This window comes from Podarcis gaigeae (genome assembly GCF_964106915.1).
Source record: "Podarcis gaigeae genome assembly, chromosome: 6".
Taxonomy (NCBI): Eukaryota; Metazoa; Chordata; class Lepidosauria; order Squamata; family Lacertidae; genus Podarcis; species Podarcis gaigeae.
The window spans coordinates 13,364,375-13,378,939 of NC_139682.1; the positions used below are offsets into that span (position 1 = coordinate 13,364,375).

Sequence of the window (14,565 nt, forward strand, 5' to 3'; positions counted from 1 at the left end):
TCTCTGAAGACTTGCTTTCTTAGCAAGGCGCCTAATCGTTCCTCCTACTCCATTGCACATTTTTATCCAGCATACTTGGTTCTCCCCTACGCCCGACCATTTTATCCTCTGAACAATCCTGTGAGGTAGGACAGGCTGAGAGCAATTTGCTGGCTCAAGGTCACTGAGGTTTCAAACCAGGGTCATTTGCCAGACCCGACATCAAACTGACATTGCACCACTCTTGCTTCTGGGCCTATTTATTTTCCCCCGATTGGGAAACATCATTACCTGCAATTTTATTAAAAACCTCACTCCAGTCACAGTAGCACAACTTAGCCTACCTCACAGGGTGGTTGTTGTGGCGGGGGGGGGGGGGTTGAAAAGCGATGAAAGAACGCAACCTTGAGCTCCTTGAAATAATTATTATAAACATAATAATAAATAAAGTTAAAATAAATACAGTTGGGGACATAATCGTGGTGGTGCCAAGCCTCCCCCTGCCCCATGCAGCACTGAGGACCTCAGCAAAATGGGGCAGGGGGGGCCTCATCGAGGGTCTTGCCACCGCGTAGGCGCGCGGGCGTAGAAACCGTTGGGATGGTGCGCACGCGCGCTAGTGCGGCTCGCGCCCTGCCGGCGCCCGAGGCCCCCCTCGCTCTCGAGGTAGCCGAAGGAAGGATGGCTTCAGTTCTGACGTCGCCCAGCCGGTGAATAGGACGCCGCCCTATCAGACGTTTCCCTAGGTGCTTCGCCCCTCCCACTCCCCCCCCGCATCACGGGCGGAGCAGGCGCACTTGAGGGCAGGAGGGGAACGGTCACCCGGCTCTTTTCGTCCCCTCCCCCTCCGTCCTTTCTCAGATCCGTCAGTCAGGCTGGGCGGGCGGCTCGGAAGGGCGTCGCGAGGCGCGGGGGGCGTCTGAAGGAAACCGAGGCTGCCGAGAGGCACCCCCCCACGCCTCCATATTCCTCCTCCGGCCGCCGCAATGAAGATCTGGACCTCTGAGCACACCTTCGAGTGAGTAGCGGGCGGCAAGATGCCGCGTTAAAGCGGGGAAGGGTCGGCCGCTGGGCCCTGAGATGGTGGGCGCAGCGGGAACTCGGCCTCTGAGGGGACACCCGAGGAGCATCTCCTTTGGGGCAAGGGCGGCTTTGACTTCACTTGGGGGGGGAGAGGGGCAGGGGCTCGCTGACCTTTAAGGGGCTCCCCTCCATCCCCTAATTATCCCACACGCACCCCCGAAACAGCTGCCTTGGGCGAGGGGGCGTCTGATAATCTTTGGGGGGGGGTTAAGGTTCCTACTACCCCACAGAAGTGCACGCGCTTCTTCTCCCTCTCTTGCCCCCATTTCCCCAGCGTCGCGAATTGTCCCCAGCTCTGTTTTGGTCACCTATGGAAACCTTTCAAATGGGGCATAAAGAAGAAGGGGGGGGAATCTATTGTAGTTATTCAGGCGCTGCTGACAACCTTTTCCATCGCCAAGGTTGGTTTGAGGGTATAGTAGCAGCAGCACCCATCTCGTCCTTCTTCTCTCCACCCCCCCCCCAAAAAAAATATGTTAGGGAATTTTTTTATTTTAAAAAAGCTGCAACGATATGGGTTTTAAGAGGAGGAATTGAAAGCAGAAGAAAAGTGGGCTCCTTTTTGTTTCTTTCACAGGTACTTCACTGGATGCTTATTTCAGTGAAGAAGCATTACATCATATTTTGCAGTGCATAGTTGGTATCTTCCTTCCCATGTGGCTGCGGCTAAGCAACTGTCCTGAGGATTAGTGCAATTTTCTTGTCCACATTTTCTGTGCTGATGGTAGCCCACCACCTTCTTGGGTCTGCCATGGCCAAGTCCTCTTCTGCAGTGTTCTTATGGTGTCTCCCATTCCTTGGTATAAGGAAATGCAGGCTGGAAAATGGGTGCTGAAGAACTGCAACAGGCGCCTCCCCCGCTCTGCAAGCAGTGAAAGGCCTTCCTTTCATTCTGTGCAGGCTGCACGTGTTTAGCCATGCTCTGTTCCAGCAATTGCTGTTTGAAAAACATGTTTTTCACCGACTGCTGCAGTTGCTAGGTTTGGCCATGTGTTGGTTTTATTGAGTTTTCTTTTGCTCATTATAAAAGTCCAAGGATCCAAGCAGTATTTGGGGTTGAAATGGATTGTCCCAGAATTTGAATGTATCTTATTTTGGAGTTGTGTCTTAGGCTTTGTAGTGCTCTTCTTTCTTTTGTTACCAACCTGATCTTTAAGCTGCTTTTAAGACTTCATTTTTGCTTATTTTTATGATGCTTTTTGCACATTTTACATTATATAGTACTTGAAAGAGAATTCCTTGAGAATTCAGTGACAATAGTATGTGGTGAATTGGTTAGCTCAGGTTCTTAGCTAAATCTGAGACTATCTGCAGAACTTATTCCTATGTAACTAACTGAAAAGTGCTTATCTTTGTTTTTGTTTTAATTTGACAGCCACCCTTGGGAGACAGTTACTACAGCTGCTATGCAGAAATATCCAAATCCCATGAATCCCAGCGTGGTTGGAGTAGATGTTCTGGACCGGCATGTAGATCCCAATGGAAAGTTACATAGCCACAGGTTGCTCAGTACCGAATGGGGGATGCCATCAATTGTAAAATCAGTACGTGTCCATTCAGGATGCAGGACAAATATCTGACTTACTTTGAAATTACACCCATTTGACCTTGGTTTTTATGAAATACAGTGTAATGACCTTCTCTGAAAGTGGTATTTGGGGATCAAGTTAGCTTTGCATTTCACTCTTTCACAATACATTATTTGGATTTTCCTGAACTGTTCAGGGTACAAATTAATAATTTCTGTTGGGTTTATTTACACCATAATTACATTGTATTTAGACCTGGAAGGAACTAGTGGCTTTGTTGAAAGGTGCTGTCCATTCATTTAGCATTTTATAATAGCAGCTGATCCATTTGATAAACCTTTTGTATATTTAATGAATAAATAAATAAAGTGAGAGTCCATCAATCCAATAGCACTCCAAACAGTACCTCCTACAGAAGTCAGAACCTCTTTGTGTTGTCCACTCCATCATGTCCTAGTCAGCATATTTCAGGAAGCACTTATCCACTTCATTTGCATTGATTGATAGCCTGAGTGTTCCTACTCACTTAAAATAAATAAATTCAGGTGGTTAAATCACTTTAATTTCAGCTAGAAAAATATTAAATATAGAAATCGCTTAACAAGTCAAGCTCCATAATACAGTGGTTTGTTGTGCTGTACATTCTAGGTACATGCAAACCAAACCGTTGACTAAGTTCTCGGTTATCGAGAAACAGGCATGATGTGACTGACCCTAGCAGCTGGTTGGTAACAAGAAAAAATATTACCAAGACATAGCTGATGGCTAACCATCAGAACTTCACAGTAAGAGTGTTGCATAATTTTGCCATTTTCAGCATGGTTTTTCCAACTGTAGGGTGAATCCTGCATAGATGAGTAGAATGAATGCTAGCAATAATACCTGATTGGGGGGGGGGGGTAAGTGAATGGCTCTGTTCAGATGTAACAGAAAGCCCATAGTTTCCTGTTATGAGAAAAGGACTGCATAAGCCTTAGGCTTTTTTCAGCTAGTCACAAATAAGGAAAGAGAAGAAGTGGAGAAGTGCTTTACAATTACAATAATGTTCAGGTAAAGGGGGAAAACAATACAAGGAGCAGAAATCAGATCGTAATTCAGGTACATGAAATGGAACAAGAAGCCATTGTCACTAAACTGGCAACTATTGAATATATATCTCAAGATCTGACTAGATATCTTTTTGTCCTGTCTTGTACTCAAGTTGATAATGAAAATAGGCCTGAAATATATAATGCCTGATGTTCTCTCTTAGCTTATTGGTGCTTGTAGAACAAGGACATATGTACAAGAACACTCCATAGTTGACCCAGTAGAGAAAGTACTGGAGCTCAATTCTACTAATGTAAGTATTAATAAAACTGTTTAATCTTTATACTTTAGTTCATGCATGCAAAAATATATTGGAAGTTTTTTGTGGACTTATTTGGTAGCCTTCTATTTGAGCATATAAAACGTGCTTAGATTTTTTTGTGGAGCTGTTCTGACATTTCTTGTTCAGAAGCTGAATGAACAGGGGAGACACTTCTTAGTGGTATGCACAACATGCAACTTTTATCTCAGATGTTTTTGTGCCATGTTATACTGACTTGTACTTATTTTGTGAACTGTCAGTATGACAGTCTTTTGTGACTCTGGCAACATTTAGCATCAGGAATTTGTTTCCAGTTCCTTCTGCATTATATGTGATGTAATCTGAGTTGGGGGGAATGTAGTAATGTCTACCTTAGAGAAGACTGTTGTAATATCATGAAAATACTGTGCCCCAGCTGTAGTGGCTTCAGATGCCATAAGTGCATAGCCCTTTACATATCTTACAGAATTTTATAACAGGAAGATTTGATATATGAATTATTATTTTTTCTAGATTTCATTTACAAATCTGGTGTCAGTAGATGAGAGATTAATCTATAAACCACATCCTGAAAAGCCAGAAAAGTAAGTAATTGATTTCTTTAGAGTTTTACTTTAAACCATGGGTGGGGAATCTATGGTCTACAAGCCTAATTAGGCCCAGCACAGGCCCCAATTGGGCCCATGAGGCAATTTTCCCCAAGCCACACCTACTTGCTTCACTCTTGACATCATATGTGATATCAGGTAAGGTACAAGTGGAGATGTGCCTGCCATTGCACAGTTCAGAATGTTAAAAGTGAGCTCCCATTTTATCCCACTGGCTGGATCTGGTTCGCCATTCTTGCTCTAGACCAGTGGTTCTCAAACCTTTTTCTCTGGGCCACACTTTCAGAATAAAAATTTGCTTGCACCACTCTGTTTTTTTAATTGATAAATACATTGGAAAACAAAAAGAAACAACTAACAATCTGTGATTTATAACATAGAACACAACTACTTTATAATACGGTCATGGGGCATCCAGAAAGTATAAAACAATGCAACTACTGTATTTTCCCCTCTATAACACGCAGATTTTTTCTCCTAAAAAGGAAGGGGAAATGTCTGTGTGTGTTATTGAGCGAATGTGTGGTCCCTGGAGCCAAATGGCAAAAAAAATCAGGCAAAAATCAAATTGCAGGTCTCTGAGAAGGGAAACATGAAAAGAGGAAGCGGCTGCTTTCCTGCATTCTGCCTCAGGGTCTTACTGCCCACCCTCCTCTGTTTCCTTGCTGTGTTTGCTCAAACGGAACAAAGAGCAGGGAAAGCCCCTCCCCTCCAGGCAAGCAGAGGGGAAAGCAGAGTGCTGCTGAAAACATGCAGGAGAGAGAGAGAGAGCGCGCACGCGAGAGAGAGCTGGCTGGCTTGGGTGGGTAGGTGAGGGAAAACTTTTGCCTTCCTTTCCTCCCTATACCCCTCTCCTGCATTCTTAGCCAGCTGCTTCTCTGCACACCCCTCTCATGCTCCTTGTCCGTTCTGTGTTTTTCCTTCCCTCCCCACTTAAAATGTGGTTAAAAAGCATGGATCCTCAGGATCTTTGCATTGGGTCACCCCAAATTCACCATCAGATCACATAGCATGTCCATGGCTACAGCCTGCCCCCCAAAAATAACGCACCCACTGTTGCCTGGGGCTGCAATGGTGCAAAAACGTGGTTACAAAACATGGATCCATATGGATCCTCAGGATCTTTGCATTGGGTCAGCCCAAATTCACCATCAGAGCACATAGCATGTCCATGGCTACAGCCTGCCCCCCCAAAATCACACACCCACTGTTGCCTGGGGCTGCAATGGTGCAAAAACGTGGTTACAAAGCATGGATCCACAGGGATTCTCAGGATTTTTGCATTGGGTCACCCCAAATTCACCATCAGATCACATGTCTGTGGCCACAGCATGAAGCACAAAAATAATACATCCACTGTTTCATTCAGAATGTTTTTTCCCTTGTTTTCCTCCTCTAAAAACGATGTGCGTGTTATGGTCAGGTGCGCGTTATAGAGCGAAAAATATGGTACATAGGAAAACGAATCTTTCCCAAAATATAGTAGTGATTGCCCTTTAATCTTCCTGCTGAACTTGCCATTCTCTCCTGCCACACCAGTGAGGTGCGCTGCAGCCTTTGAGAACCACTGCTCTAGACATTCATTTAAATTTATAGTCTGAGGATTGTGAGTAGATCACATTCAAAATGACCAAAACAAGCTTTTTTTCTACCATGGTTTCTTGTAATGAATGTAATCCCATTTGCTAGGATTGCTGGCGCTGGGTGTTTTCAGTAATGGCATATTAATGTCTCTTTAGGTAGGATAAGAACCTGTTATGCTATTGTGCTACCCCTTGACTGTTCTCCTGTTTTTATTGTCTACTGTCTAATGTTAAAGGATATAGGTGCCTCTGACTAAGTGAGCCTCATTCTCATTTCCTTGTTTCCATTTTTCTCTTGATTGCTATAACTGACTTCAAACAATTACTTACCTTGAAAACTTGCAGAGCTGTGCACAGCAATCTGGTTCCGTGGGTGTGTATAACTGCTCAGTTCTATGGAAAGGAGGAAATGACAAAAGGTGCTGTAAGAGTGGTGGTTAGATTTCTCCCACAGATTCCCATTCTTACCATTAATGTGTACAATTGTGGGATATTGGCATTTCAGTATTCTGGAGCAAACTGTTGCTTAATCTCCTCATGACCACTTCATTTTTGTTTGCTCCAGCTCTTGTAAAACTATTTGTCCCTTTTTAAAATAGTTGATTGGTTAATAGCAGAGCACCTAACTATACTTTGATGCATCTGTGCTATTTGGGAAGATTTTACTGCAGTAACAGAAATTTGAGAAGTAAGTTGGTAAAACGTTATTCTTTTTTCCTTAGAACCATTTTGACCCAAGAAGCAACAATTTGTGTGAAAGGCGTTAGTGTCAGCAGTTACCTGGAAGGACTAATGGAGAACACAATCTCTTCTAATGCTAAAAAAGTATGTAGTCAGCTTTTATGATGTGTAAAAAAGGGAGATGGAGATATTTTAGAATTCGCATGCAATGCAATGCTGTTGCAGCTGAGTGAGAACTTGCAGAATTCCTAAGTGAAATTGACAGTAAGTGTACTACATAGTTGTAGACAAAGAACCGATCACTTAGGCCCTGATAATGCAGTATGGAGATAATACTAATCTATCTTAGTTGGCTATAACTACCATGTGGAGATAGAACCAGTAGACGGTGGGGAGCATGAAGGCTCCAGCTCCATCTAGATTGAGAAGTGTGGGTTGGTTGGCTAGTTTAAAGTGTTGGGTTGACAATGGGTCTAATACATCCATGAATGTTCTAAGCCATATCAGGGACTCTGGTAAAAAAATTAATCAGGCTTTACAGGTCAAAACCAGTACTTTAAACTGGGGTCAGAAACTAATTGGCAGCAAGTACCTTTGGGCCCTGGGACGTGGGTGGTGCTGTGGGTTAAACCACAGAGCCTAGGACTTGCCAATCAGAAGGTTGGCGGTTCGAATCCCCGCAACGGGGTGAGCTCCCGTTGCTCGGTCCCTGCTCCTGCCAACCTAGCAGTTTGAAAGCATATCAAAGTGCAAGTAGATAAATAGGTACCGCTCCGGCGGGAAGGTAAACGGCGTTTCCATGCGCTGCTCTGGTTCGCCAGAAGCGGCTTAGTCATGCTGGCCTCATGACCCGGAAGCTGTACGCCGGCTTCCTCGGCCAATAAAGCGAGATGAGCGCCGCAACCCTAGAGTCGGTCACAACTGGACCTAATGGTCAGGAGTACCTTTACTTTACCTTTGGGCCAGGGTTGGTATTATGTGCTGAAACCATCTTGCCCCACTGGCTGCTGAAGTTTGCCCCAGTTACAGTTTCCAAACAATCTTCAGAGGCAACCCCATGTATAATGTGTTGTAGTTAACAGTTAAATAGTTAACTGAAGTGTATATAGGTGAATTGCAGACTACAGAGCTTGTAGCACCCTGCTTGTGGTTAACGCTTAGCTGGAATGAAATATTCAACGCAGCAATAGAGAAATTAAAATAGTAATTTATTTGTCAGACAAATAAATGAGAGGCACAGTGGTATATGGTTACCAAGCTCTGGCCTGGCCTCCTGCCATTCTGGCCAGCACTTATATTTCCTTAATCCAGCCCCCTTGCTCCTCCTTTGGCTGCCTCTGTCCAGTCAGCCTGGTTGAAATTCCTATTGGCTGTTTGCTAGAACCAATCACAAAAGATACACCCATTTCCTTCTGTCCTTTTATGGGACACAAAGAGCTATATATTCTTCCATCTATAAATGACAAATAAGTAGTAATATATCTTACATGTGTCTCAACAAGGAATCTTAATTACCAGCTCACCTCTTGCCCTCCTTGCCCTATTGCCTTCCAAAACAGATGGTTAATCTTAAATTTTTATCTTCAAGGATCTTGAGTTCACATCAACATTGAAAGATCTCCTTCATTTGGAGGTGTCTAAACAAAAGGCCTGACAACCATATATCAGGAGTGCTCGATGGCGTCTCCTGTCTGGCAGGAGGCTGGGCTCATTTGCCCTTCTGGTCTCCTATTGCAATATGACTCTATGAAATAAGAATTTAACATTTCTTTCTTTCTAGATCCTTTGCATAATTACATTTAAGCTAATATATTTCATACATTATCATAGGTAGCCTTTTAAAAGAATTAAACCTTCTCAAAGTGAAAAGGAAGGAACAGTTTCCAGCCTCAAAATAAAAATAGAAAGAAGCTTCTTCTTCTCCAGCCAAGCCAGTTGCCTTTTTCACTGCTCTTGGCCTTTTTAACCGTAGGAAGAAGATATGGCTCATTTTACTGGGAGGCACATGGTGTTATTTTACTATTTACCAACCCTTAATTTGTTTATCTCTGCTTTTTTATCTTCTGTAACATGCAAGGTCAGTGTCCTCGCTCTCAGCCTGTAATTCCCTTTTTATGACTTTGAGAATTGTTTTCTGCTATAAATCAGGGGGCCCCCTTGTCTTAGGAGGAAAAACATTTTGCCAAGGTTTTTTAGTCTTCTGCCTGGCATGAAACATTTGAAAATCTTTAAGCTCATTTTAAGATTCAGGCCCTGATCAAAATATAGAAGCTTTGATAAAAAAATGCAGGCTTATGATTAGATGCCTCAAGCTCTTTAGCTAGAGGTGAAAAACTCAAATTCAAAGAGCTTTTTGAGCTCTAGTGTATTTAGTGCATTGCCTCACATAGGAGTTAATATCCCATCTTTCAAAAACCATTTAGTATGTATCCTGAGTGAGTTCTGCTCAGGGAATAAATCCAAAAGCAATTGGAAACTGCAGGAAGACAATATTAACTCTGCCTTGACCTGATCTGCCTGACATGATAAATACAGCCAAAAAATCCTCTACAAACAGGAAAGTCTTTTGAAGTTGCATCTAAAACTTAAATTGCACCTGATTAAAGCATCCAGGAAGAGTGTTCCAAAGTCTGGTAGCTTCCACAAAAAGGCCCTATTCTTTAGGTGGAAAGGCGTGGAATAGAGCTGCTGTCTAATATTAGAGCAGGCAATCCTTAAGCCATGTTTGGTGTGTTTATTACAAGGCCTAGCTGGCACTAAATCATTAAGTATTAGGCCAGACAATTAACTTTAGGTTAGAATAAAATTGCTGTGCTTGTATTTTATTACTTCATTTATGTTACATTTTTGCAATGCAAGCTAGATATATTGCATGTCTCCTCCATTTCTTGACTAGATAGAAAATTAGAACATTTTTAATCAAGCCGTGTGTGTTCTCAGGGACGTGAAGCACTAGAATGGGTGATCAACAAACTGAATGCCGAAATAGAGGAATTCACTTCTTCAGCAAGAGGAAACATGAGGTCTTCTATGGCAGCCGCAGCCTTTATGGAGAAATAAAATATAGCTATATTTGTCTATATCAGGCCTGAACATATGAAGCAAGCTGTTGTAAACTTCCTTCAAGATGGAAATATTTATTCTTCTATCTGTTGAAAAGAAAGAGGACCTGTAGATTAGATTTTTAAATTAAAAACCTGGAGAGAAGTTGCATACATTCATACATGAAGGTAATATGCAGGACTCAGTTCCATTCAACTGTATTACTTTCAGCTGAAATAATCTGAACTTTCAATTCCTGCAAACACAGGAAGTATCTTAAAGCTACAACCTATAATAGGCCTCCAATAGAACAAACTGGAAGGTTAATCTATTGTTAACCCCATCTTTGATAGAATTCAGGTTTTCCTAGACTCTGTTACTTTTGGGACCCAAATTAAGATGAATTATGCTGGGCACAGTAGCTTGGGTAGTTGGCAGAACATTGGTTATTACTTGAAATATGATTGTTTATATTAAAATGCTGCTTTGTATGCTGCTGTCATGAGTGTTGCAATTTGCTAACATGAAAAGTGTGGTACATAGCATTTGTTCCCTTACCTTAAAGCTTTGCTCTGTTTAAGAAATGCTTCATAATTTTGAAGGATTAACCAGCTAAAGATTTGTACTAGGCAAATTATGAGTTTGGCAGAAGCTGCATGATTTATAACTAAAGGGGTAAATTTGTTCAGAAATCCACTATTTTAGTTTTGTACATCGACTTCAAAAAGGTACTGTAACAGTTGCAAAATGTAATTTTGTTATATGCTCATTCTTTGGTTTTGCAGTTTCAAGAAACTGGAAGTAATATAAATATGTAAACTCTGAGACAGAAGTATTTGTTCATTTCATGTGTACTGTAACATTGTTAAATGAATTGCATAATGATTTATATGCTTGCTCAGCAGGACATCATGGACTATTAACATTTCTTAAATAGTAATTTGTGCTTCTGTCTCCAATAAGGAACAAAATGTGACAGGTTGCTAAATCTTGTCATTTAGTATTCTTTAATTCCATATCTAAAATAATGGTGAGATTGCAATATTCTTCCTGTTCTTCACAGGGGAATATTTCTAGAGGTGAAAGTGGAGAATGGAATACAAAACCCAACCGGAAGACTTTTTAACATGGATATTGTGTGAAATAAAAATAGCAGTGGAAACAGAGTAATGCTGTTGTAGAAGAGGGCCCATTAAAATTTCTGTATAAGGTACCATTCATATGAAGGACTGAAGAGGTAGAAGCCTATTATCTCCCTGAAGATACTACACCAAGTAGTAATTGGCAGAACTAATGAGTTGCAAGTTCATTTTGCAATCTCTAATTCTGTAGATCTTCTCATTTATATATTGAGAACAGTTACAGAAGTCTGCTTGTGCATGCAATTTTCTATGCCATATAAGCATATGTCAGTAATAAAGAACTAGCACTAGTTTTGAGTGCTTATTTAGATAGAAATGTATCCTTGAATCTTCTAATGGGGGAAAGCGGAAGGAAGAAAACCTGTGAATATGCCTAAGGTTACAAATGTTTACTTGCATATTTAAATTTTAAATATTTTTGTACTTTTTCTTTATTGCATTTGTAAAAGCATATCAGTTTTTTTATATATTTGAGAATGTTCTTAACTTAATTAAAACGTTGTCAATGTTTGATATTCAAAACTGTGTTTTAATTTTGGTGCATAGTAACTGTTCTGATAAAAAAAAGTCACAGTATTTAAATATTGAGTAATTATTTCAAAGCCTGTATATTTTATCTTTAATTTGCTATGATCGTTTTCATAATTTGAGAGGAATTGTAGGAATAGAGATTAGAATTCTTAGGTGTTAGGCCTGCAAAAGCCTGTGCTTTTGTCTAGAGCAAAAGTTTCCTGTCTAAAGTACTGTCTAGAGCAGAGTTTCCTAAACTTTGGTATAACACGCTCTTTCTACTGAAGTATATGCTGAGCGTATGCAAGATTCTTATCCTTAAAAAGTCATCCCCAACCATCTTTAGCCCTTGGAAAGTGCTTATGTGCAGATCACCCCCTCTTTCTTGCATTGTAGGTGCTACTTTTTCATTTTAGGGAAGAAAAAAGCACAGCAGCAAAGAGGATGGTGTCAGAGTTGCAGCTGTGCTCAAATTAGTTTCTCTTACATGCCTTGTGATTTCCAAAATCAACAGAAGCTACCTTCTTAAAATTTACCAAAGTGTACATTTCATTAGAGCAATCAGCAATCAGTCATCACTGCAATTCCTGTCCCAGTCTTCTTGTCTCATGAGGAAAATGTTATGTTTTGGCAGTGGGGTAGCCACATAGGCATGCCCTGTAAGGCAGGGGTTAATTTGGAAAGAAACAAAAGGGGGAAATGGGCAGGGGGCAAGACTGTATGGAGAATTGACAGCCACACAAACATCTTCTGTGTTTCCTGTTATAACCTGGATACAATAGAAAATTCATGAATGGTTGCTCAGAGATAACAGGTAATTCACTCTTTAAGCTAATAGCTTTAGCATAAATTTCATTGCAGAGGTGGCGGGGGGGAGAAGAGAACCTTCATCCATGTCATGGTCCTGATCTGGATCAAAGCCCTTGTGGCTTCTATTTTAAAAAGAAAATTTGCACACCTTCAAAAATGAAGGCACCATTCTAAGCTCGGCCAATCTAATGGCAGATGGAAAGTGATAGGAGAGAGTTGTGATTCATTGCTGACGAAGTTTTGCTCTAGCACACAGATGGGTGTGGCCCTTGAGATGTTCTTATGCTATGATTTCTGTCGTCTGTAACCATTGGCCATATTGGCTGAGGCTGATGAGATTTCGAGTCCAGCAACGTTGGTGGTGGTGGGGAGCACAGGTTCACCTCTGCTCCAACAGAAGCACTACTGACCACAGCCTCATGATATTACCTCTGGTGTTGGCTGACTGGTGACCTCAGGACTCTGCATCCAGGCCAACAATTTGCAGTCCTACTTGAGAGTAAGGGGTACCACCAAGTAATTCGATGTCCTCATTACAATGACTTCCAAATAAAAGCTGATGTCGAAAGACAATGAGAGCAACACCCAGTCATCTCTCTGTTAGGGATTCTACGTGCCCTGCAGTTAATTTTAAAAGGTAAAGTGGGAGCAGGAAGAAAATATTAAGATGTCACAGGTTGGGATGGAAAATGTAGGTGATGAAGAGAGGAATCCACTTAGCTATAGAGAAGGGAGTGATAATGCATTATTGGAAGGGGAAAGAGAGGCAAAGGTTATCAGAGACTTCTCCTAAGCAGATGGTTCCTAGCAATGCATTGCACTTGTTTGGAGCTTACAGCAGAAAATAAATTGCCATCAACTTCCAATGCTTCAAGGCTCTAGTGATTTTCTGAAATGTATACAATACATCCTGTTCAGTCTATGCCAGCAGAAATGACAGAGCCACCTGCCTTTACCTACTAAGTAAGCACTGCAAGGGGAACCCTGAACTGTTTCCAGCTCAAACTGGTTGCTGGGTTTGCATTTTCCCCTCTTCCCTCCACTTCTTTTGAGCCATGCTTTCTAGATCGTAAACCTGCAGGCAAGGATTGTCTTGTTTTAATTATGTAAGCCATTCTGCAAAGAGCGGTGTACAAATGTTCTTAATAGTAATACTAAATGATGATAATTAATAAATAATACAAGCTTCCATTGCTGTCGGTGTCCTAATTTGCAGTACTGCCTGTCCCAATTTAATGCTTCTGTGGAGAACTAACATCCTGATCTGGCATAATGACAGCCTGGCATTGGGAAGCTGAGTTCATAAGGTTTGCAGAATGTTTGTGAACTGCATTTTACATGTATTTAAGCCTCGAAAGTATTGCTCTGTGTAACAGAAGATGCCAGAGGGCTTATTCCACCTGATTTCAATGAGTATTCTACCACTGCTCCATGCTGAGTGCTGTCCTGAAGCCTTTAGAGATTTGCTAGGCGATGACCTGTATTTAAATCAGCATGCAACAATTTCCACTCCAGGAGCTGCGGAAAGATTAGGGTCATTAAGTGGGAAGAAGTACAGAAGAGCTTTAGCAGCCCAGCTGAATATGGCTTGCCTTAGAGGGGAAAGCAAGCAAATCCACAGCTATCCAAGGTATGTACTATTCTTAAACCTCGATATATGCTTTGTATTAATGGCTGCAGTTGCATCCCATGCTTCTTCACAGCATGCAATTTTTCAGCAGATAGCTGTGCAGATGTGCTGGTTTGAGACAATTGGATGAAAAGAGCCAATGGAATATTCACCTTGTTAGAGCTGAGATTTGGTGATGTGTCTGATTCCTGTAATTATTTACCAGCTAGTGTAGCATGTATATAATAAGTGATGTGTTTGGTGGGTGCTGCTTGCTCTTCTATCTTACTAAGCACGTGAGCAAGGTGGCTACTTTCCAACAGCCGTTCCAAGGTTATTTCTCACCAGGAAGGAAAAGCCCTTGCAAAGATGGTTTGCCATTTGTATTCTCAGGTTGCTGTCGGTATTAGAGCCATGATCCATTCATAAATCTCTTCCACTTAAGTTAATGGGGTCTTAAATGCCTTTTGACTTTTACTGGATTGTGTGTTCTAGAAACGGATAAAAAAATTCACTTGCATGCATCACTTACGATAAATACAACATCACAGTGTATAGTTTAAGTGCTTTTTTGTATTATGTTCCTTTTATCTGCTGTTCTACATTTGACAAGAGGTCAGAGAAATAGTTCCACAGTC

General features: G+C 41.5%; 1 protein-coding gene across 1 annotated transcript; it reads left to right on the top strand.

Annotated features, from left to right (window-relative positions):
- Positions 1-607: 607 nt before the first annotated feature.
- PRELID3B (PRELI domain containing 3B) lies at positions 608-11,520 on the top strand. Its single transcript, XM_083744779.1, has 6 exons — positions 608-997; positions 2,438-2,606; positions 3,844-3,933; positions 4,456-4,526; positions 6,856-6,958; positions 9,755-11,520. The coding sequence occupies exons 1-6, from the start codon at positions 966-968 to the stop codon at positions 9,872-9,874; spliced, it is 585 nt and encodes a 194-aa protein (XP_083600905.1). The 5' UTR covers positions 608-965; the 3' UTR covers positions 9,875-11,520.
- The last annotated feature ends 3,045 nt before the right edge of the window (positions 11,521-14,565 follow it).

Coding starts and splice junctions, on each gene's coding strand:
- PRELID3B (XM_083744779.1), top strand. CDS start 966: ATGAAGATCTGGACCTCTGAGCACACCTTCGA. Junction 998..2,437: donor ACCTCTGAGCACACCTTCGA/GTGAGTAGCGGG, acceptor TTAATTTGACAG/CCACCCTTGGGAGACAGTTA. Junction 6,959..9,754: donor TCTCTTCTAATGCTAAAAAA/GTATGTAGTCAG, acceptor GTGTGTTCTCAG/GGACGTGAAGCACTAGAATG.